Raw genomic sequence first — 25580 nt, forward strand, 5'->3', positions numbered from 1 at the left:
GGGTTTGAGTGCACACTCACCATGGAGTTCAATCAAATTGAAGATGGCTATGGAGGCTGCGATAATGACCGTCTGCCCAGCCTCCAACCCATTTACTCCGGCGAGGATATTTATGGCGTTTGTACAGAAAACACAGAGAAGTCCCATGTATACGTAGTAGAGAGCACCTGTCGGAGAAAGGGCAAGCAGTCAGGTTCACTATGTTTTTTCGTTCAAAATTTTGGTAGATTAGCAAAACTATACATTTTTGGAATATTCAGAGCATGAGGAATCCAAAAATTAATGTTTACATTTGCGTAGACACCTTTGCGAAAATGACACTCAGGACAGTGATGAAGATCTGTAAAAGCATATTCCTGAACGGTATAGACCTCGTAGATCCTGTGTATAGGACTTATAGTTCAATCTGATACTACCTATAACTTCCTATAACAACCTATAACTTCAAAGGACTTGCAATATCATGTATTATGTAATACAGTTATATCACAAATATAAAGACAATGGTTTTCAATTACCTTTGTTTGTTGCTTTTCTATAATCCTGAGCACTATTTTGAGGCCTTTATTGGATTCCTTGACCCAGAAAACATAGGATTAGCATATTTAATTAAGTCTCTAGGTTGACTAGAAGCCGAGGTCGCGCAAAATATGTATTTTATGGCGGCCATTTTCAAAATCCAAAATGGCGCCCATGCAGGTGTCTGTGCAAATGCCAACATTGATTTTCAGATTCTCCATGCTCTGAAGATTCCAAAAATGTACAGGTTTGCTAATCCCAAAATTTTGAACGAAATTATATTTGTTAATATAGTGAACCTGACTAAAGCATCTTGGGCATCAACATCATTGTATCGCTCCGTGAAAATCTTTTCACCTCAATGCTCTCAACGCCATCTTCAAACAAACACACACTTCCCAGGAAGCATCATTTGCAGTCTTGTGAACCCGATAAATGCCCTTTCGTAGCTTTATATTCCACATGCACTTACAACCACATATTAATAAACGATAATGAGGGCATCAATAATCCCTTTAAAATAAAAGTTACCTTCCATTGACTGGTTGTTGTGTTGGAAATTCGTTAAGCTGGTACGGGTCAATCTAGGGTTCTTTTATGGGGTTCTAAAGAGTAATTCTAATGGGGTTCGTTCGTTTCTAGGCTTTGCCTCCAACCCATTCCCTTTAAAAATATATATATATACTTTTTTTTAATTTTAAATAAGGGGTGGCACTCACACCCCATAATCTATCCATAATAAAACATTCAGGGTACATAAGGGTGACATTGCTGGAACCAAACCCAAATCCCATGCCCTATTTAGTTTTTTATTACAGTGCATTCGGTAAGTATTCACACCCTTGACATTTTTCACATTTTGTTGTGTTACAGCTTGAATTTAAAATTATATGCCTTTTGTACAAGGTGTGCCTTTTTAATGTACGTGGCGCAATTAAATGGGCCTTTTTCTCAGGAGTATTTTCCATCAGGACCTTCCCATAAAGCCTAGATTTCTGAAGTGTTGCAGAGACCGTTCTCCTTCTGGCAGGTTCCCCCATCTCAGCCAAGGAACTCTGCAGTTCTGTGAGAGTGGTCATTGGGTTCTTATTCACCTCCCTGACCATGGTCTTTCTTGCCCAGTTGCTCACGTTGGTCGGACGGCCAGCTCGAGGAAGAGTCTGGATAGTTCCATATTCTTTGAATTTCCTAATGATGGAGCTCACTGTGCTCTTGGGAACTTTTAACACTCCAAAATTATTTTATACCCTTCCCCAGACATATGGCTAACCCCCGCTCTTGCTGGGAAAATGGCCTTAAAATGCCTGTTGTTGTTGTTGTTGTTGTTGTGTCCCCACATATATGCCTCCTCACAATAGCGTAGGGGTTGAATACTTATTGACTCCAAAAATTTCAGCCTTTCATTTTTAATTATTTTGTAAAAATTTCTTAAAATAAAATTCCACTTTGACATTATAGGGTAATATGCATCGATCAGCGACAAAAAAAGCTCAATTTAATCAATTTTTAATTCAGACTAACAACAAAATGTGAAAAAGTCAAGGGGTGTGAATACCTTGAAGGCACTGTATATTTCTACATTACACTTTAAACAGTTTAACCTCCCATTCCACTTTGGCCATAATAGAGAGATATACTTAACTGCATAACACAACAGATTGGGATAATGTATTTTAATTAAACATTAAAAAAATATTTTACTGCATCTTATATTGATGGGAATAGAGCCTGTGATTGATGCTGTGAAGAGGCACAGGTTGAGATGGTTTGGTCATGCGTTGAGGAAGGATGAAAGTGACTGGTTGAGAAGAGTGATAGAAATGAATGTAGAAGGAAGTAGAGGACGGGGAAGACCGAGAAAGACTTGGCTAAAGATGGTCGAAGAAGAAATGCGGGCAAGGGGGTTAACAAGGAGAGATGCAGAAAATAGGGCAAAATGGAGAAGATTGTCATGGGGACCGCAAGGCTAACCCCCGCTCTAGTAGGGAAAATCGCCTTTAAAATGCATGTTGTTGTTGTTGTTGTTGTATCTTATATTGAACCGAAATGTGTTCGTCAAAATGGGAATGTCCACCAAATAAGTATTCCTTATGTAACAAGACTACTACACCAGACTACCATGAACTAACGGATAAAAGACTTGCAGTAATGAGAAGATTCTGCTACACAAGGAGCCTCCAATCATACCAAGGTGCACATGCAGGCCGAGCAGTGGGCGGAGCGGTTCGGGAATGAGCACGGTGGTGGGCCCTTCGGTGAGCAGATAAGTTGTGAGCAGAGGGAGGGCGGCCACGGCGGGAAGTGCCAGTTTGTGACGCCAAGGCAGGTTCAAAACATCGTCGGCAAACCCGAGAAGAAGCATGCAGCATAGAGCCAGGAGCGCAGCGAGGAGCTGCACCAACTGGATATCACATCGTCGTTAAAAAAAACAAAAAAAAACTATAAAGGACTGCTAACATAAATGAACAAATAAATAGGCAGAAGATAAATGGGGAATGGCAAATTCGGATGTTGGGAAAGTGCAGAGTAGATATTAAAGAGAGCAGAAAACAGTGGAAGATGTGCACGATCGGAGTGAAAAGGTGGTCGATTCCGAGCAAACCTGAATCTGTGGATATCCAGGACAGTTTTTGCTGAGCCAGCAGCCCAAGGAGGGCACGGGTATGAGGGCAAAATGCATAACTAGGAATATGGCTCCACTCACGACCCCCAAGGCTTCAGGTCTGGACACATGTGCACACATTGGTCAAGGATGAGCGCACACGGGGAAAATATCACAGTGTTTAATCAAGTTTGTAAAGTGAAGTCAGACACAAGTTATTTAATGTTAGGTTTCAATGTTTCTTGATCAACTAATTTGCACAAAGTTAAAACAATTAAATCCATGGAAGATGAAAATCCAAGGAAATTGTAATATTACTCCCAAAACATAAGGAGGAGCAGTTAATCAAAGTCATAAAAACCATAAAGCACAGCGAGGATTCATTGCACTGATTAGCAAGGGAGTTCATCACGAATAAGACAATTTCAGTAGTCACAGAGTCTGCGTTCAGCCGAAAAAAACAGATAGAAAGTGGGGCACAAACAGTGTCCAGGTTAAACTCTCAAATTCACAATAATCACATAAATTGCGATACAACTCGCGTCCACGAAGGCGGCTCAAATCTTTCCCATCAATCTTCAATCCTTCTTTCCTGTCAACCCGACCCTAATTTTCTTTTTTCTGTGGACCACACCTATCCCTGTTACGTACCTAAAAACCTGCCCCCTTACCACATCCATCCCTATCTACCTGTCCATGTATTTTGCACCACCTCTCCCTCCACTTTCCTGCCCACCTATCCATTCCACCACCCCCTTGCCTGGCCACACACCTCACCCTCTACACACACCTCACCCTCCACACACACCTCACCCTTCACACACACACCTCACCCTCCACACACACACCTCACCCTCCACACACACACCTCACCCTCCACACACACACCTCACCCTCCACACACACACCTCACCCTCCACACACACACCTCACCCTCCACACACACACCTCACCCTCCACACACACACCTCACCCTCCACACACACACCTCACCCTCCACCCCCTCCTCCCCCACCACCCCCCCAACACACATCCTCCCTCATCCCCTTACCTAGACTCACATATGTACCATATTCCCCACCTTCTTACCTGGCCACTTACACCCATCCCCTCTCCTTAACTTGCCACACCTCCCCCCTTCCACCCGCACGCAGCTCCTTACCTGGCCACACAGCTCCACAGCCACCTTACCTGGCCACACAGCTCCCCAACCACCTTGCATGGCCATACTGCTCCCCAACCATCTTACCTGGCCACACATCTCCCGCACCCCTTACCTGACCACACGGCCACACCTCTCACATTCTTACCTGGCCACATCCACCCTCCCGTAGCTCCTTACCTGGCCACACACCCAGCCCCAACTTTTTACCTAGTACCACGCTACCCAATCCCATAATATCCTTAACCCCCATTTCCTTACGATGGAACATGTCACCCCCTCTCTCACCCATAACCTTGTCACATCCGGTACCTTTCCCCCGGCCCCTTGACCCCCCAACCCCCAGAAACTGTACACATTTCTCCCACTCTTTCAGTTCTCGTCCTTCCCACCCATATCTATCTCATGATAAGTGATAACAATGGGACAAAGCAGCAGCTGCACATTTGCAACAAATTAAAAACACAATCTCACAGGGACACTGATATAATTAACCAAACATCCACCCACATTCTTTTATCACAATCCTTGTTCAAATCCTTGCCGAACAAATTTGCCGCCAGAAGCTTCTTGGCCACAGCGGGAACGGCCCGGAAGGTCACGAACCCGGCCAACACCGAGACCGCCACGTTCACGCACAGGGGCAGGTAGTCCATGCTGGCAAGGGAGAGGGTGCACCTCGCCGGCACCGAAACTATCCGAGGGTCGATCAATGCGGAACCGCCGAGGCCTCAGAGACAACTTCAGCACCGAAAACACGACAGCTGCAGACGGTCAGTTCAGGAGCTCGGACAGTTATTGTAGATCCATTTTAGATTCTTTGAACTTCCTCGTTTCTTAATTGAAATAAACTTAAAACAAAACTGCCTTGGAACAGCTACGGCGCTCGTTCTGATTGAATTGTAGAAAACAGAGAATCCACCAATCAGGTCTTCACTTTGCATCACGTGGAGTAACATTTGCATAGCGACGCAGGAAAGAGCCGTTGCGCAATTATAACATTGAACTAGCGAACCGTACAAAAGATTTCTATACACCGCCAAACAAGTCTACTTTAAAATATAAAGCGTCTCATGGAAAATTTTGTCTAATTTTATTCAATACTCATTGAAAGTGTTTATTTCCTTTCGCTCAAAGAGTGTTCAATTAAACTTTTATTAAATTCTAAACTTTCCATCAATTCGGAATGTTTTTGCATAAGTGGCAAGTTGGTGGTGAAAAACTGGGATGTGTTCCATGAACAAGCAGCTTGCTATCGCTTGCCAGGCCAAGCTGTTCCTTATCAACCGTTCCGATAGACTGCTTGATTGAATGCTTAAACCGAGGGCTCACAGGATGGCCAAGAGCCGTGCGGTAGGTGATCGATGAAGGTGTGCATCAAGTTCTTTGGCAAACAGGTATATTAATTAAAGTTTTACTGTGAGTGGGCTTTGTTTTGAGAAAGATAACAAAACTCGTTGCCCCGGGAGACAATAGTCGAGAAAAACAGCTCGTTGCCCTGGAGACAATGGAACAATAGATGAGAATGTGATTGGCTGTGAGAGATTCCCTCAGACGAGAGGGGACTCAGCGAGAGGACGCACGTTCGAGCTGCACTCCACGACACAACGCAGAGGAAGAAAGGTATAAGGTATGCCAGTTATTCTCATTACCTTCTTGTGAGGATTGTTACCAAAGTATATCGGACCTTTGACTTGTCCAGTCTGGGTTCGATTCTCGAGCAGACTTTAAACTGTCAGATTGGTGCTTCACATGCAGGGTGTTGCATTGCGAGGTAGGATGGACATTAAGCCGGGTGTCCCTTTTGCTCGCACAAAATGGTGGCCCTTAAACATTGCATCGTGCCTTTCATGAAGAGTCGGCGAGTTATCCATGGTAATCCGTCACCCTGAACGAATTACCCACTAAAGGTCACCTGCATCCTCATCAATGCGGTGGTTCTAAAGCTAGCAACGACCCCATCCAAGTTGGCAACGACCCGTCTCGATTAGTTCCCCTTTTGCTTCATTCATTTCATTCTTCATCTCTGTTTATAACTCCAATTTTGCTTCCGCAAACGTCTTCTCCACCTCCTTTTTACCTGTGCCCATTCGTTCATCCGTCTGTTCTTTCCTCGTCTCCATTACCTGTCCCATCTCCTCTGTTTTCTGTGTTACGTCATAATGTCTCGTCTCGCGGCGGGAGTAATGCATTCGATCATGTCCGTCCGTTCGTGTGTGTGTGTGTGTGTGTGTGTGTGTGTGTGTGTGTGTGCTCGTATGTTTGTGAACAAGATATCTGGAAAAGTTCTGAACGGATTTGGATGAAAGTTGGTGGGATGATTGTCCTTGGGATAAGGAAGAATTGATTAGTTTTTGGTGAAGCTCAGGATATTATTCCGGATCCAGGAATTTTTTGAAGGATTTTTTTTACCATTGGAAGATAGGGCTCAGCAGCGGTCACCCACGGCGGGAGTATGTGCGCTACTGAGTGGCGTTCTAGTTCTTAATTGCTATCATTTCCCTCTTTAATTCCCCGATTATTCCGGATCCAGGAATTTTTTGGGAATTTATTTTTCTGTTTTCCTTTAAAAAACCATTTTCTCTGCAATAATTGTACCGATTGAGAGCAAATTTTCACCATCGGAGGGACTCGGTCTGTAGAATATTTTAATCGTAACTATGACGTCACAGGTCACGTGGTTCGGCCGCCATATTGTTTTGAGTGAAAAACACTAAAATCCCATTTTCTCCAAAACGCCTGAACAGATCGAGGCCAAACTTTTCAGGCAGAATCACATACCCATGACAAACAAAACAGTCAGCGAGCATGACGTCATGCATCACATGGTTTCAGAGTTATGACGTTTTTAAGCACAAACCTTTAAAACCTAGCTCCTCCCTCATTTGTGATCCAATCGAGGGGAAACTTCACAGATCTGTTAAGCAGATCTGTTCAGTTCAGTCTACAAAAATGTCCTTTTGGAACTTACGATAGGTCACGTGGTTTGGCAGACATCGTTAATTAAACGCAAATAATAAAAACATTTATATCTCTTGAACCACTTCATTGATCGACGTGAAACTTCATACTGTAGTAGAAGTCATGAAGAGTAACAAGTGTGCAAAATGTGAAGATGATTGGATGTACGGTCTGGAAGCTAGAAGTTGTTATTGCGTGAAGAGGAAGAGTCTTCGACTGTGGACGATTAATTTATTTATCACATGTACAGACTTCCAGGCATCGCTTGACACAATCTCCCGGGTTAATTTGAACCTCAAATAAAATTATAATTCCAGATTTGTCAATGGCTGAGGTATATTAACAAACGAATGAAACAGATTTGGCAAAATTCCAACTTTTTTTTTTTAAAAGATCGCATATTCACCCAGGGTTTTGAGAGGCTGAAGAAGAAGAAACCTCGCATGGGCTTCCCAGACCAAATAAATAATTCTGGTTCTGGCTCTGCGATGTTCAGGTTTATTACTCCCGCCAGGGAGTAACGCATTCGATCGCGTCCGTCCGTGTGTGTGTGTGTTCGTATGTTTGTGAACAAGATATCTGGAAAAGTTCTGAACGGATTTGGATGAAAGTTGGTGGGATGATTGCCCTTGGGATAAGGAAGAATTGATTAGTTTATGGCGAAGCTCAGGATATTATTCCGGATCCAGGAATTTTTTTGGGAAAGATTTTTTCTGTTTTACTGCATGAAAGCTTTTATTCTTATTCTTAAATGACGTTTGTCTCCTCTAATTCCGAGATATATCAAAATTAATTCTCTGACAGTTAGGGCCTACTTTCTTTTTCATTTATTGTTTTGGGGAGAGGGGATGTTAAACAAAACGTATTATTCCAACTAAACCCACGGCGGGAGTATGCGCTCTACTGAGTGGCGTTCTAGTTACCCATATAACTCGTATCAGCGTTTACCTCTGCCCGTCCCATGTCCAGTTTTTCCTCAATGCCAGCCTGTCCAACGCGCATATCACGCCTTATGCCAGCCTGTCCCTCATACAGTTTATTGCTCAGCCGTATCTCCAACCCTGCCATTAACTGTGTTATCAAGATCCCCATGTCGGGATGTGTTGTCGGTGTCGACCCGCTGTCCTTTGGCGTTAGCTCCACGGGGAGGGCTGTGTTTTCTGCGGGATGGGTGTGGGAGCCACCAGTCAATCCGGGATACTCTTCTGCGCCCCTTACTGCCCCCCTCGTCCACAGTTACATTGTGAGACACAGCTTTGTTCATATCTTCCATAAAACCCACCTGCTCCTGTCCCTATTGGTCAGACATAGTTGTCTCCATGAATTAAATTTCTGCCCTCGCTATGCTCCATTATACAATTTCGAATTTGCACAATTCGACTCCCAATATTACGGAGTCAGGGGGTTTGGAAGGCCCCGCTCCTCGACACCAAAGGTTGTGGACTTGGGGTCGGTAGGGATCACAATGGGAGTTTTCATATCCACTATCTGACCGACAATCCTGCAAGCCAGCGAACCACCGCTAATTCCACGGCGGCGCAGCAGGTTGCTAAGCAGCAACAGACTCTATCTAAGACGTTGAATTCAGGCAGGGTCCAGCGTCCAAATCCGCTTTACCTGTCTGGTGAATTAAACCCTCTTCCTCCTCCCCCAGATAGAGTACCATGCTCTCAACGTCACACTGTGATCTCTCAAACGGCCGAGCGATACAGTAAATGGAAACGTGAGCTATTGGCTGACCATAACGAAACGGCGGGGCTGAACTCCCTGTTACTATTCACACAACAACCAATGGAATCTGACAATTGGACAGTTTGAGAAACGGTTTGTATAGTTTTCAAGCACCACGTATTTATAAGCAGTCACAGAAGCAAAGCTCTTACCCCAAGTGCAGAGGCCCTTCCCATTCAGTTATTAGTCACAGTTCTATAACATAGGCACGTCAGTCATTCCGGGGAAATGAGGTGAGGAAGAAGGATAGAGAGAAGGAGAGGAAAATACGAGGCGTATTTGCGGCCTCTCACTCACCGGACGCAATCTAGTGGGCTTACGTTGATCCCAACAAAAGAGGAGAGGGGAAAAAGAAAAGGAGAGTCGGTGATGTGATGCAATGTGTGGGGAGATGTGCAGAGGTGACTGCAGGTGGTTAAGAGGAAAGCAGTGTGAGGTGTGAGTCAGTGTGCTCTCAGCTCAATGCGTCCAAAGTGAACGAAGTAGATTTAGGGAAAGCAAGAGACAGATGGCATATGTCAATGTGTATGTTACTAACGCATCTGGGAATTCTCTGCTGGCTGGGCCATTCCTTGTACGGAACCTCGCTCGCTCACACTCACCACCAGCCTTCCAGATGCCACCTTGCTCTCGTAACATCAGTTTGCTCGTATGGAATCGCAGACGTGTCAACCCTGATCTGCGCTCCGCTCTGCCTTTTATAAGCAGTGGAGAGGTGTGGCGTGGCCATTGTGCAGCTTCACCCGTCCTTGTAGTGGTGCTGAGGATCCCATGACCCTCTCCTACAATTCCTGTCGAGTTTTGCCTTCCTATTAGCCTGCCTTGTCTTTAGAGGATGCCTATTGGCTATGCCAAAGTCCTGCAGGACCACCCACAGTCGACCAGGATTGGGGCAACGCGGTAGATGAGGCCGTTTTTGGAGCCCTCCCTCCCCCTCATCCTGCCTCCCCCACTGCACAGGTCTGTGGTTATGATGTTCTTCCATGGATCGCTGGCTTCTAATGTGATATTTCAAGTTGATTTTTGCAATGGAGCATGTTGCAAAGCATGTATGGATGCACTGCAAAGGTGTGGAATAATATTGAAAGAGAGAGATAGAGATAAAGCTAAATTGAGAGAACTAGAAAGAGAAGTCACAATGGGGTTCATTTCTTCCACACAAACACAATGCATATTCCCTTTCCACTGATACGGACGATAGGTAATTTAGCTAGATCATACACTATGGAGATGACACAATCTCACAGGGACACTGATATAATTAACCAAACATCCACCCACATTCTTTTATCACAATCCTTGTTCAAATCCTTGCCGAACAAATTTGCCGCCAGAAGCTCCTTGGCCACAGCGGGAACGGCCCGGAAGTTCACGAACCCGGCCAACACCGAGACCGCCACGTTCACGCACAGGGGCAGGTAGTCCATGCTGGCAAGGGAGAGGGTGCACCTCGCCGGCACCGAAACTATCCGAGGGTCGATCAATGCGGAACCGCCGTGGCCTACTGTTAATGTATAGAAGAGTCTCTGGCCATCGGTGCCAAAGCAATGTATTAAAAGTGTGCGCTTTCTCGCATCAGTAAGTGTAGTCTCCTGTATCGCCAGCACGTCGTTTTCAAAGACACGAGTCCAGGCCCTAAAAGGCATCGAAGGCTCACCCGGGTTCTGCAGAAAGGGTGTAGGTGGATTCAAGTTAAGTCCCATTCTCGTCGCCAGTTTGTTGTGTTGTAAAGTTCAGTAAGAAGAATTCAGTGAGGTCCAATTGTTTTATTCAATCCAACATCGAACGCACGTCCCGTTCTAATCCTCTCCACGCTCCATCCTTTTTTCCGGAACTCCTCCTCCTCTTGGCCACGCCCCCTCTAGCGTACCTTCTATGCACAACACCACATGGGCTGATTGGGAAACACTTTCAATGCGCTATTCAAAGAATACATCGACACCCCACTGTGCATTCTGATTGGCTTGATTAAACAATTAAACCTTACTGTTACTAACTGACATATGATTAATTTTTCAGGGTCCCTTATCATCAATAACACTCGACCTAAACAAAGTCAATGGAAATCTGGCACAACAAACCCGGGCAGGGTATAATCAGCAAAGGACTACAGGTCTAATGTGTTAGTTAGGCCCACCAGAAAACCAAGATGGTGGCCATATAATTTTGTCTTGGTGTTATGGTGGGTGGAGTCAAGTGAACAGATGTGGGCGTGGTCCGGCAGCTGTCCGAACAATACATGCACATTTCAAAAATTAAACCCCAACAAGAACCCCAACAACAAAAACAGCAGAAACAACAACAACAACAATAACAACGGCAATGCAAAGCTTTTGCAGACCTGCCAAAGGCAAATGTCGAAGGTGTGGTGCTATGCACACACAGCTCGTTTGTCAAGAAGGTAGGCCACCACGCGTTGAACAAAACCAAACACTTTATTCAATGCTCGCACGTAAGCACTGAGCGGGCTCGACTTTCGAGCCCGCGTATATGTCCCGAGGCCACGCCTTGCCCTCGGGCGTGGCCGGTCGGCCGAAAGGCGGGGCATGTATTACAGTTCAACCCTGAGCCTCATGACTCCTTTGCTACGGGCGTGGCCCGAGCCTTGCTTCCAAGTTCCACGTCCGGTCGCTCGCGTCACCCACTGGTGCGCGGAATTATGACCCGCTGGCATTGTGTCTGCCACAAAGGTAAATAAAGACATCCACAACGTCAGTTAACTACTTACCTACCCATATTTGTTGCTATTGCATGGACTATATGCTTGTGTAGAATAGTTAATATTTACCTGTAACAAGGACTACTTTTTGTTGGGTTAAGTCGTCCTGTTTTTGTGTGAGGCTGAGAGGTTAATATTCTGTGTCACAGACAGGTTAGCTTGGCTAATGGTGTCATGTGATCAGTCCATCTTGTCTGACCCTGCGAGTGCTAAACAATCAAGGTAAGGTGAAGGCCCCCACAAGATGGTAATTCATATGAAGTCACCCCATTAAGGTGACTTCATATGTCACCCCAATTCAGAACCATTAAGTTCCCTCCCTTCTCTCCCCTCCCTCTGACGTCAGTGCGGGTCTGTGGATGTGACATGCTACCCCTGTGGCGTGGCCACCAGGAGGACCCTCTTGTTGCTGCAACTAAGCATGTGATATGGACCGGAGCCACTGACTAAATGAAATGCCGCAATCGACTGGAGCCCAGGGCTGTGTCCTGATTGTTGGCTTTAGCAGCTGAGATGAGACCCTTGCATGTGGTATCCTCACTACCCAGCTACTCACATGCTCCATTACCTAATTAAAGAGTGTTTGCCGAATGTCTTGTTCCCACTGTCCTAGTATAACAAGAATGGTACCATGCGAAAGCCAATCATCGATTTACTGGGTTGCAAAGCTAATAATCGACTTAGTTGGAACAACTAGAACAATGCAATTGTGTCTCCAACATGCCTCCATATAGTCCCACAACAGGTAGATGCCCTCGTTCACTGTTCTAAAAATAAACAAGTTTAATTTAAATCCCTTCAGCTGTTTTCAAGTATCACATTTTCACCAGCCAGGACAGGTTTCACATCGATCGGTGAAGCAGTTTCAGAGAAGGGATTTTTTAAAAAATATCGACCTTTCAAGCTAATATGGCTGCCACACCACATGACATATGACCTTAAAAATGTACACTCTGCATATGTATGAGTAAGGGATCATGTTTGTGAAGTTTTGTGTTGATCGGATAAGCTTCATGTTTCTATCCAAGATGGCTGCCAAACCATGTGACCTACGACATCATTTTCAAACTCTATGCAACAATGGTGTTAGATTATATTTTTAAAATGTCGCATCAATAGGGTAAGCACTTTCAGAGATATAATTATTTAATAATTTCCTTCAATTCAATATGGCTGCCACACCCTGTGACCAACTATGTTTTTGTGATGATATTTTAACGCCATGCCTAGCCAATGCAATTTCAGATTTTTAGGACAAGGAATTCGATTAAAACATTTTTGGCTGGTATACCACTTCACCTATGATGTCATCATTACCATGCTTTTGCTCCCCCATTGGGTGTACTTGACAATGTGTCAAGCTTCAAATTTTTCCATTCAGTGGTTTCTGAGAAATAATGTTTTAATTATTTGCGTTTATTCCAAGATGGCTGCCATACCACGTGGCCTATGACGTCATAATTATCATAAAAACATTGTGCATGGGTGTGACTCCTACCCTGAAAGTTTAGTTTCAATAGGACACATGGTTGCTGAGAAAAACGAGGTTTCGCCCATACGGATGGACGGACGGACAGACGGGCAACCCGAAAACATAATGCCTCCGGCCACCTTCGGGGTGGAGTCAAAAAAAAATCGTGTCTGTTTAATCATAACTAATGGGGGGGGGGGGGGGTGCCCATTGGTATATTGGACCAAATTTCCGAGGTCTTCACTACTTTGTAGCATACCTGCCTGCCGGATTTGGGGGTCTTTTGCATCCTTGAAGTCTTTTTTGGGTCTTCTGGTTCTTTTTGGTCCTCTAGGGCTTTTGGGTTTTCTCGTTCTTTTATGGCTTTTGGGTCATCTGGGTCTTTTGGGTCTTTGAGGACTTTTGGGTTATCGGGGACTTTTGTGTCATTGGGGTCTTCAGGGGTTTTTGGGGTATTGAGGATCTTAGGGATCTCAGAGTCTTCAAAGGTGGAAAGGGTCTCAGCAGTCTGTAGAGGTAAAAGGTATACATTTCAATAGTACGTAATACGTAATTAATGAATAGACGGACGTAATTAATAGACACAAAAAGTGTGCCTCACAGTCACACGCACGAACACACAACTCATCCATTTTATAGTAGAAGATGTCGATTTAAAAAGCACGTCTCTCCAGTTTTGAAGAAGAAGAAGCAGGAATGTTAGCATCCTACAGCGTCACGTTCCCAGAAGGTCGGGGTATCAGGTATGTACCGGTAAACATAAATACGAGTTCGCTTATGACTTATGTTGTGCAACAGCCGACAAGTGCCAGTGGCAAGTTCATTGAATGGTCCCTGAACCTGTCGGCTGTTCTAACCTTGGCCGAGTCAAACTACCACGGACAAACAATTGAACCATAGGTTGGGAATAACAGCGCAGGCTTTGATGGGCGTAATGTTTGTGACGTGACAATGTCGATAGTGACGACGTCACAATGTGACGTCACTCAGGCTGTGTCCCGTTTTTGTGGCGTGGAAGGTTATTTTCGTGCTGCTGTGTACATTCCCACGTGCTGTTTGAACGAAAGAGTACGAAGAGTACGAGGACCGTCGAGGAATCAAGAAACAAGATATTAACACGAGGTGAGGCCGAGGGACGAACGCTATTGAAAATTGGGTCGCCACGTCAAAATCCAAGATGGCCGCCACCATATATATGTCTGAAAATTGTGAGCGAAATATCTCGAAAACTAGAACGGGCACTCGGTAGAGCGCATACCTTCGCCGCAGCTACTTTTGTTGCCAAAATAAAATTTTTGAGGTTGAAATGATCGCGGGAGATTGCGTTATAGTGATGACGTCCTGGATGGACATCTTCTTCTTCAGTCGCTCATAACTTTGAGTGAAATACGATCGAGTTAAAAATAGTCAGAATTTGAGCAAATCTGTTTCATTCGTTTGTTAATATGCCTCATCTATTGTCAAATCTGCAATTATAATTTTTTTTGAGGTTGAAATGATCGCGGGAGATCGCGTTATAGTGATGACGTCCTGGATGGACATCTTCTTCTTCAGTCGCGCATAACTTTGAGTGAAATACGATCGAGTTAAAAATAGTCAGAATTTGAGCAAATCTGTTTCATTCGTTTGTTAATATGCCTCATCTATTGTCAAATCTGCAATTATAATTTTTTTTGAGGTTGAAATGATCGCGGGAGATCGCGTTATAGTGATGACGTCCTGGATGGACATCTTCTTCTTCAGTCGCTCATAACTTTGAGTGAAATACGATCGAGTTAAAAATAGTCAGAATTTGAGCAAATCTGTTTCCCAAAATCTAATCAAATGTGTCCCGTATAATAACCAATCATCCCACCAAATTTCATGCAATTCGGTTGAATACTTTTTGAGTTATGCGATTAACATACACACACACAGACATACAAATAAATACACAGCGATCAAAACATAACCTTCCGCTTTTGCGAAGGTAAATAAGCGAAGTACCAACGTCTAATCTGGTGTGTGGGTGTATCTAGGCACAAGGAAGAACGCTGTTTAAAATCGGGTCGCCACGTCAAAAGCCAAGATGGCCGCCGCCATGTATATGTCTGATGCCATGTATGTCTGAACCTTGTAACCTGCATATCTTGAAAAATAAGCGAAGTACCAACTTATAATCTGGTGTGTGGGTGTATCTAGGCATAAGGAAGAAGGCTATTGAAAATTGGGTCGCCACGTCAAAATCCAAGATGGCCACCGCCATGTATGTCTGAACCTTGTGAGATGAATATCTTGAAAAATAAGTGAAGTACCAACTTCTAATCTGGTGTTTGGGTGTATCTCGGCATAAGGAAGAACGCTATTGGAAAGTGGGTCGCCACGTCAAAATCCAAGATGGTCGCCACGATGTATGTCCGACACTTGTGAGATGAATATCTTGAAAAATAAGCGAAGTACCAACTTCTAATCTGGTGTGTGGGTGTATCAAGGCAGAAGGAAGAACGTTATTGAAAATTGGGTCGCCATGTCAAAATCCAAGATGGCCGCCGCCATGTATGTCCGAACCTTGTGAGATGAATATCTTGACAAATAAGCGAAGTACCAACTTCTAATTTGGTGTGTGGGTGTATCTCGCCATACGGAAGAACGCTATTGAAAGTTGGGTTGCCACGTCAAAATTCAAGATGGCCGCCACCATATATATGTCTGAACCTTGTGAGCGAAATATCTCGAAAAATAAGCGAAGTACCAACTTCTAATCTGGTGTGTGGGTGTATCTAGGCACAAGGAAGAACGCTGTTTAAAATTGGGTCGCCACGTCAAAATCCAAGATGGCCGCCGCCATGTATATGTCTGATGCCATGTATGTCTGAACCTTGTAACCTGCATATCTTGAAAAATAAGGGAAGTACCAACTTCTAATCTGGTGTGTGGGTGTATCTAGGCATAAGGAAGAAGGCTATTGAAAATTGGGTCGCCACGTCAAAATCCAAGATGGCCACCGCCATGTATGTCTGAACCTTGTGAGATGAATATCTTGAAAAATAAGCGAAGTACCAACTTCTAATCTGGTGTTTGGGTGTATCTCGGCATAAGGAAGAACGCTATTGAAAAGTGGGTCGCCACGTCAAAATCCAAGATGGCCGCCACGATGTATGTCCGACACTTGTGAGATGAATATCTTGAAAAATAAGCGAAGTACCAACTTCTAATTTGGTATGTGGGTGTATCTCGGCATAAGGAAGAACGCTATTGAAAATTGGGTCGCCACGTCAAAATCCAAGATGGCCGCCACCATATATATGTCTGACCCTTGTGAGCGAAATATCTTGAAAAATAAGCGAAGTACCAACTTCTAATCTGGTGTGTGGGTGTATCTATGCACACGGAAGAACGCTGTTTAAAATTGGGTCGCCACGTCCAAATCCAAGATGGCTGCCGCCATGTATGTCTGAATCTTGTGAGAAGAATATCTTGAAAGATAAGCGAAGTACCAACTTCTAATTTGGTGTGTGGGTGTATCTCGGCATAAGGAAGAACGCTATTGTAAAGTGGGTCGCCACGTCAAAATCCAGGACGGCCGCCACCATATATATGTCTGAACCTTGTGAGCGAAATATCTTGAAAAATAAGCGAAGTACCTTCTGGTGTGTGGGTGCATCTAGGCATAAGGAAGAACGCTATTGAAAATTGGGTCGCCACGTCAAAATCCAAGATGGCCGCCTCCATGTTTGTCTGACCCTTGTGAGCGAAATATCATATCATAGCATGTTTTCTGCGTGTTCCACTTTGTCAACTCACATCACTTCCCCGACGGGGGACCTCGGCGTAACGCTTGTTTATAATAAAAAAGGTAAAAAATCAAACATTTAAACAGCCTTGGACGTGCACCTTGACCCCATGGCCAAGCCACACCGTCTATCAAGGCTGTCCCATTAGCATACCCATTACCCATGCACCTCAACCCAAAGGCTGAAGCACATGGTCATTCAAAACACATGCATCCTGACCCCGAATGGCCACAATGCATGGTCATACAATTGGTTGGTGCTTATTACCAACATACCTTCCAGCCCCATTACCATTATCGAGTTTATGAACGTCTTCTCCATTTGAGCATTCAGAGTGTTCTTCCGTCCTTCTGTATGTACGTCTGTCCGTCCGTCCGTACGGCTAAACCTCGTTTTTATCAGCAACCATATGTTCGATTGAGACAAAACTTTCAGGGTAGGAGTGACACCCATGCAGAATGCTTTTATGATAATTGTGACGTCATAGGTCACGTGGTGTGGTAGCTATCTTGGATTAATCGCAAATAATTAAAAATTATTTCTCGGAAACCGCTCAATGGAAAAATTTGAAACTTGGCACATTGTCAAGTACTCCAAATGGGGAACAAAAGCATCTTAAGGGTGTAGTACTGGTGAAAAATTGAGAAAACTACATAGGTACCTTTGAGAGGCCTTTACACAAAAACAAAGTCAAGTTAATATCTAGTTTTCAGTTTTTCTTGAAAGATATAATCTTGGCTTTAACTCAGACCAGTTTCAACGCTTCTTTGTCATATTACATGCATATAATTTGCATAAATTAGACCGTCAATAAAAAACAAGGAAAAACAAAGAACACATTTCTACTTCTATCTTCTATGTCACCTATCATTCTTTTCACACAAAACTTGGTACATGTATTATACATGTGTTACTCTACTACCTGATGAGAGGATTTTGTGAAATTATGTCAAATGTTCACTAATTAGCTAATTATGCCAATTACCAAATAAAACTTGGTTGTCCTTCAATAAATCCACAATGGCTACTCCTATAAACAAAAGCCTTCATCATTTTAAACGAAGTGATATTCTGAATATCCTGTCCAAATTTCAGCCCAAAAGAATGATGCAAATTTAAAGTTATAACAAATTTCATGCAAAATATTATATTGTAGCGGTTACCGCTGGATGTACATAATCGCCTTGCACCGGCCAGAACACGGCCAGACGCGCCTTTCCCGGGCATGCCCGGACTCACTGTTCCCGGGCACGCCCGAACCTCCCGGGCACGCCCGGTCTCGTCTTTCCCGGGCATGCCCGCTCTCGCCTTTCCAGGGCTCGCCCAGAGCGTCCGGGCATGCCCGCTATCGCCTTTCCAGGGCTCGCCCAGAGCGTCCGGGCATGCCCGCTATCGCCTTTCCAGGGCTCGCCCAGAGCGTCCGGGCATGCCCGCTATCGCCTTTCCAGTGCTCGCCCAGAGCGCCCGGGCACACCCAGCCTCGACTTGCCAGGCCGCAGCCAAACACGCCCGGGCAGGTCCAGACTCGCCTTTCCAAGGCTCGCCCTTGATACCCGGGCATGCCCGGTATAGCTTTTGCCGGGCAAACTTCCCGACATAAATGTGTATATATATTGTTGCCCGAAAAACGGGCTTGTCAGAATACCTGAGCTGTTTTGTTTCAATAAAGCAACTCGGACGAATTCCGTCTTTGGTCGCGTCAATTCTTTCGACTCGCGTTGGAGCGCAGTTCCTTCATTGGTGACCTACCGACATGGATACGGCAGTGACGCTTAAACTGCCTACCTTCTGGGAGGCTCACGCGGCTGTTTGGTTCGCCCAGGCGGACTCCCAGTTCGCCCTGCGAGGCATCACCGCGGACGACACCCGCTTCCATCATGTTGTGGCGGCGCTCGGGTCCGCCACCACGGCCCGCGCCTTGAGCCTCCTCCAGCACCCGCCGGCTGCTGACAAATACGACGCGCTGAAGACGCTCCTCCTCGGTGCTTTCGCCCTCTCACCGGCAGCACGCGCACGGCGCCTGCTTGACCTGCCCGAGCTCGGCGACACGCGCCCGTCCGAGCGCATGGACTATATGCTCTCGTTGCTCGGCGAGCACTCTCCGGCATTCCTGTTCCGGGAGCTGTTCCTCCGTCAGCTGCCTAACCCGGTACGCCTCGCCCTGGCTGGCACGTTGATCACGGATTCCCGCGCCCTCGCCAGGGAAGCCGATAAGATCTCCTCGGCGGGCCAGCACATCGGCGCGGTTACCTGGAGCCCGCCGCCGTCCGAGACGACGCCCACGACGCCCGAGCGCCCTGCGCGGTTGGAGGCCGAACTGCCGGTGCAACTGGCGGCCGCCACGCCGCACCGCCCGCTTCCGACACGACGGCCGGGGCCTCCACCTGACCGGGCGTGGTGTTATTACCACGCCAGGTTCGGACACAAGGCTCGGACGTGCCGGCCCCCGTGCACTTTCGGCAGGTCGGGAAACGGCCGGGCCGGCGTTCATTCCCAGCCATGAGCGCCGGCCACTCGGGCAACTTGCTGTTTATTCGGGACAAAGCGTCTGGACGGCGTTTCCTGTGCGACACCGGCGCCCAACTGAGCGTCATACCTGCCTCCGAGCAGGACAGGCTGGACGCAGTTTGCGGCCCCTCTTTGGTCGCTGCTAATGGCTCGGCCATACGCACTTTCGGCCCACGCGTCGTCACCCTCTGCTTCGGCAGCCAGCGCTTTCAATGGACTTTTGTTACCGCCAGCGTCCCCGTGGCTTTGCTGGGCGCCGACTTCCTCTGCGCGCACGGGCTGCTGGTCGACGTCAAACGGCGTCGCCTTGTCCACGCCGAGACCTTCAGCTCCCTGGCGTGCACAATGAGCAGCTCCGCGCCGACCGAACTGGCGTGCGCCCTCCCGGCAACGAACGAGTTCGCTCGCCTGCTCGTGGAATTCCCGGCCCTCACGCGGCCGACGTTTTCGGCCGTCGCGGTGCGGCACGGGATCGAGCACCACATACCCACTACGGGCCCGCCGGTCTACGCCAGGGCCCGCCGCCTCGACCCAGCCAAGCTCGCCGTGGCAAAGGCCGAATTCGACGCGTTGGAGCACCTCGGCATCGTGCGGCGCTCCGATAGTGCGTGGGCCTCGCCACTGCACATCGTGCCAAAGCCGGGGGGTGGATGGCGCCCGTGTGGCGACTACCGCCGTCTCAATGACGCTACCACCCCCGACAGGTACCCGATCCCGCATATTCAGGACTTTTCCGCCCGTTTGGCGGGACGGGTCATCTTTTCGAAAATTGACCTGATACGGGGCTACCACCAGGTACCTGTCCGGGCGGCCGACGTCCCGAAGACGGCCGTCATCACGCCGTTCGGCCTGTTCGAATTTTTGCGGATGCCGTTTGGCCTCAAGAACGCGGCCCAGGCGTTCCAGCGCTTGATGGACGGCGTGCTGCGCGACCTGCCGTTTCTTTTCGTCTATCTGGACGACATCCTTGTCGCCAGCACGTCCCGCGCCGAGCACCTCCTCCACCTCCGAACACTGTTCGGTCGCCTCAGCGAGCACGGCTTAATTGTCAACCCGGTCAAATGCCACTTCGGCGCGACGACCGTTGACTTTTTGGGCCACCGCATCACCAAGACCGGGGCCGTGCCGCTGCCGACCAAGGTCGAGGCCATCACCACGTTCCCGCGTCCCCGTTCCATCAAGGCCCTCCAAGAGTTCCTCGGCATGGTGAATTTTTATCACCGATTCGTGCCCCGCGCTGCTCAGCTCATGCGGCCCCTTTACGAGGCCCTCCGGGGCAAGCCGGCCAAGCATGACATTGTTTGGTCCGCGGCCATGGACGCGGCCTTCGCCAGTGCCAAACGGGCCCTCGCCGACGCAACGCTGCTGGCTCACCCGCTGCTCAACGCGCCCATCGCCCTCACTACGGACGCCTCCAACTACGCGGTGGGCGCCGTCCATGAGCAATGGGTGGACGGGGTTTGGCAGCCACTCGCTTTTTTCAGCCGGCAACTCCGGCCGAACGAGTTAAACTACAGCACGTTCGACCGCGAGCTGCTCGGGCTATTCCTGGCCGTTCGCCATTTCTGACACCTCCTGGAGGGCCGCCCATTCACGGCTTTCGTCGACCACAAGCCGTTGGTCTACGCAATGGCTAAGGTCACGGAGCCGTGGTCGGCCCGCCAGCAGCGCCACCTCTCCGCCGTGTCGGAGTTCACCACGGACATCCAGCACGTCGCCGGCAAAGACAACGCCGTGGCCGACTGCCTTTCGCGGGCCAGCGCGAACGCGGTCCACCTCGGCGTGGACTTCACGCTCATGGCGGCCGACCAGACCACCGACGCCTCGGTGCAGGCACTCCGCGTGGCGGACACGGGCCTCCGCCTGGCCGACATCCCCTTCGCGGGCACCGTCCTGCTCTGCGACGTCTCCCAGGGCCAGCCTCGCCCCATCGTGCCCGTTTCCTGGCAGCGCCGCATCTTCGCCTCCATCCACGGCCTTTCTCACCCGGGCCGGAAAGCTTCTCAGAAGCTGGTGTCGGCGCGTTTCGTCTGGCACGGCCTTCGACGAAACATCCGCGACTGGGCCAACGCCTGCACGGCCTGCCAGCGAGCCAAGGTCCACCGCCACACCCAGGCCCCGCTGGCACCTTTCGCCGTGCCTGAACGGCGTTTCGACCACGTCCACGTGGACCTGGTGGGTCCCCTGCCCCCCTCGCGGGGGTTCACCCACCTGCTCACCATGGTGGACAGGACCACCAGGTGGCCGGAGGCCGTGCCCCTCACCTCCACCACCACCGCCGACGTGGCGCAGGCGTTCATCGCCACCTGGGTCGCGCGCTTCGGCGCACCAGCGGACATCTCGTCCGACCGCGGCCCACAGTTCACGTCTGAGCTTTGGGGCGCGGTCGCCCGTTCGTTGGGGGTCACGCTGCACCGCACCACGGCCTACCACCCCCAAGCCAATGGGTTGTGCGAGCGGTTTCACCGCTCCATGAAGGCCGCACTCATGGCCGGCCTTCAGGACGACGGTTGGGCCGACCGGCTGCCGTGGGTCCTTTTGGGCCTTCGCACGGCCCCCAAGGAAGACCTCCAGGCGTCCGCCGCCGAGCTCGTCTACGGCCAGCCACTCCACGTCCCGGGCGAATTCGTGCCTGACGCTACCAGTCCCTGGTCCGCCGCTCGCCAGCGCTCGGACCTCCAGGAGGCCGCCCGACGATTTGCCCCCGTGCCGACGTCCCGCCACGGTGGCCCCCAGTCCTACGTCCCCCCGGCGCTTCGCACAGCGGAGTACGTCTTTGTGCGTCATGACGCGCACCGGGGGCCACTCCGGCCGCCGTACGATGGGCCCTTCCGGGTCCTGCGACGGGGCGACAAGTCTTTCATCGTCGACTTCGGCGGCCGGCCGGACCGGATTTCTGTGGACCGCCTCAAACCGGCGCACATGGACGTCGACCGACCACCACGGTTGGCCCTTCCTCCGCGGCGAGGCCGCCCCCCGTCCACAGTTCCCCCCGCTTGACCACCCACCACCACGTCAGACCCCTCCCCACGACCCTCCAGGGGTCGCTTCGGCCGGGTCATCCGGACCCCCCTTAAATTGACCCTGCCGGTGCAGGTCGATTCTGGAGGGGCGTGTGTAGCGGTTACCGCTGGATGTACATAATCGCCTTGCACCGGCCAGAACACGGCCAGACGCGCCTTTCCCGGGCATGCCCGGACTCACTGTTCCCGGGCACGCCCGAACCTCCCGGGCACGCCCGGTCTCGTCTTTCCCGGGCATGCCCGCTCTCGCCTTTCCAGGGCTCGCCCAGAGCGTCCGGGCATGCCCGCTATCGCCTTTCCAGGGCTCGCCCAGAGCGTCCGGGCATGCCCGCTATCGCCTTTCCAGGGCTCGCCCAGAGCGTCCGGGCATGCCCGCTATCGCCTTTCCAGGGCTCGCCCAGAGCGTCCGGGCATGCCCGCTATCGCCTTTCCAGTGCTCGCCCAGAGCGCCCGGGCATGCCCAGCCTCGACTTGCCAGGCCGCAGCCAAACACGCCCGGGCAGGTCCAGACTCGCCTTTCCAAGGCTCGCCCTTGATACCCGGGCATGCCCGGTATAGCTTTTGCCGGGCAAACTTCCCGACATAAATGTGTATATATATTGTTGCCCGAAAAACGGGCTTGTCAGAATACCTGAGCTGTTTTGTTTCATTAAAGCAACTCGGACGAATTCCGTCTTTGGTCGCGTCAATTCTTTCGATTCGCGTTGGAGCGCAGTTCCTTCAATATTTCTTGTAAATTGCGTGTAAAGATAACAATAATTAGGGGTACTTCTATGACCTCTAATAGCATGGTTCTTGTTTATAAGACTATAAGGAAACTGTTCAGCTAAAAAAAAAAAAATCAAAAAAAAATCACCTGTTCACCAGTACGATGATGATATAATGATATAAAAATCACCTGTTCACCAGTACAAAATCATCACCTTCAATGATGATATCATAGGTGAAGTGGTGTACCAGCCAAAAATATTTTAATCAAATTCCTTGTCCTAAAAATCTGAAATTGCATGCATGTGATCTATGACCCCACTGTATTGAAATATTAAATTGATGACATCATAGGTCACATGGTTTGGTAGCCATATTGGATTTAACCTAAAACTTCAAAAAAACATCTCTAAAACTACCAAATCGATTGACTCGAAACTTTACGTGTGTCATTGACTTGGCATGGCAATTAAAAGATTATCACAAAAACATAATTCGTCACATGGTGTGGCAGCCATATTGGCTTGAAGGAAAATATTAAATAATTACATCATTGAAATGGCTTACCCTATCGATGCGAAATTTTACAAATGTCATCGCCCTCATCTAACACCATTGTTGCATACAGTTTGAAAATGATGACACCGTCGGTCATGTGGTTTGGCAGCCATCTTGGATAGAAAAACGAACCTTATCCGATCAACACAAAACTTCACATACGTGATCCCCGAGCCATACATATGCAGAGTGTACATTTTAAGGTCATATGTCACGTGGTGTGGCAGCCATATTAGCTTGAAAGCATGAACGAGGGCATATACCCATTGTGGGACTATGCAGAGGCATATTGGCGGCACAGTTGCATTGCTCCAGTTTTTAATAAACAAGAAACACCCACTCCCTTCAGGAGCATTGGGAAGGGAGTGGGAAGGGGGGGGGGGGTATTTTTGTACCCATGACCTGACCCTGGATACAACCAACATGGATGCAAAATTTGGTGAACATTGGCCGAGCCCTGTTTTCTTTCTATGATTTTCAGATGTACATACATGCACACATACATACAAACATACACACACATAGGCACACATACATACATACCTAATACACACATAAATACATACTTAATACACACATACATACATACATACTCGATACATACATACATACATACATACATACATACATACCACATACATACTGTTATGACTCACTGTAGACTACGGATTTTTATGTTAAGAAAATAGGCCTTTTATGTTTTGAAAAGCGGAATTTTTTTTTTTTTATGTGAAAAAATCCCGAAATATTTTTTCCCCCCGTTTTATTCATTTTTTATTATTACCAAATTTTTCAGAAATCAGTCAAAAAAAGAACAAAAAATGGTAAGCTTTTTCCTGCACAACATTAAGCACTCTGGGCTAGTAAACAGGTAAAAAATGACGTTCAGGTACCTTTATTGCAACCGCATTGTTTGATAAGTAGAGGAATAGAAGAAATTGACAAGACCCTTTTAGGAACGGTTAAAGTAGGTGTTTGAAATCATTATCTTGGTAATGTTCTCCTTGGTGAGGCGGTGTCGGCGGTCGGTGAGGACGTTTCTGTAGACGGAGAAGGACCTTTCCACGTCGACGCTGACGATGGGGCAGTACCTCAAGAGGGGGATGTCGGCAAGCTTGACTCCAGCCGGCACACCAACCTCAGATCCGTGCTGATCTCCATCCAGGATCAAAGCCACTGTCCTCAGCACACCAATGTCGGGATTTCGCTGCAGCACCGCCTTGAACTTGGTGAGCAAGATCTCCTTACGGCAGCCTCGGATCTTTTCGAGCTCCTCCTTGGCCTGATCAAGGAGCTGGAAGGCCTTGGCCAGCTCCATGCCGGCCTCCTCCAGCTGCTTAAGGATCTTCGGGATGAACGACACGTGGGCATTTAAGAAGACCAAACTGAGCTTGATGTCCGCCTTTCCGAATAGGTCCTTGGCACTCTGGATTGCCATCGCGTCGTCATCGTTCAGCTGGTCCACAATGTCCTTGACGGCCTCGAAGTGCTCGGCGTAAAACACCGCGGCGTCGATCCACGTCCCCCACCGAGTCAGAATGGGCTCCGGGGGGGGGGGGGGGGGGGTGGGGGAGATAAAGATTGGGCTGCTGCTCCTTCCAAAGGACAACACGTGACGGGGCTTTGACGAACACCTTCTTCGTCGTGGCAATCAGGTCGTTGACGTCCTTGAACATTTCTCGGACTGTCTCGCAGACACGGTGGAGCGCGTGGGCAACGCAAGTCACATGCAGCAAGTCCGGGAAGAGTTTCTTCAGGGCATGGCCGGCCTTGATCATATAGGCCGCGGCGTCGCTGACGAGGACCTTGAGGCACTCCGGCTTGAAATCAGGCCAAAGATAGCGC

The 25580-nt window shown here is 48.4% G+C and overlaps 2 protein-coding genes across 4 annotated transcripts in view; one reads left to right on the top strand and one right to left on the bottom strand.

The window, feature by feature from the left end:
- Positions 1 to 5251, bottom strand: part of DPAGT1 (dolichyl-phosphate N-acetylglucosaminephosphotransferase 1) — a 20105-nt gene extending 14854 nt beyond the window's left edge. Inside the window, exons 1-4 of one of the 3 annotated variants that reach the window (XM_078782146.1) lie at positions 4794 to 5251; positions 3122 to 3242; positions 2707 to 2920; positions 21 to 167 (exon numbers count right to left, since the gene is read on the bottom strand). In XM_078782146.1, the coding sequence (XP_078638272.1) occupies positions 21 to 167; positions 2707 to 2920; positions 3122 to 3242; positions 4794 to 4939 (628 nt within the window). In that variant the 5' untranslated portion in view covers positions 4940 to 5251. The remainder of the gene's footprint in view (positions 1 to 20; positions 168 to 2706; positions 2921 to 3121; positions 3243 to 4793) is intronic. The other 2 variants (XM_078782148.1, XM_078782147.1) reach the window with 2 other exon arrangements.
- Positions 5252 to 13654: 8403 nt separating this feature from the next.
- Positions 13655 to 25580, top strand: part of LOC137430614 (uncharacterized) — a 130716-nt gene continuing 118790 nt past the window's right edge. The window contains exon 1 of the mRNA XM_078782715.1: positions 13655 to 14287. The gene's annotated coding sequence lies outside the window, so the exon portion shown is untranslated. The remainder of the gene's footprint in view (positions 14288 to 25580) is intronic.

This window comes from Myxine glutinosa, chromosome 7 (genome assembly GCF_964187855.1).
Source record: "Myxine glutinosa chromosome 7, kmMyxGlut1.1, whole genome shotgun sequence".
NCBI lineage: Eukaryota > Metazoa > Chordata > Myxini > Myxiniformes > Myxinidae > Myxine > Myxine glutinosa.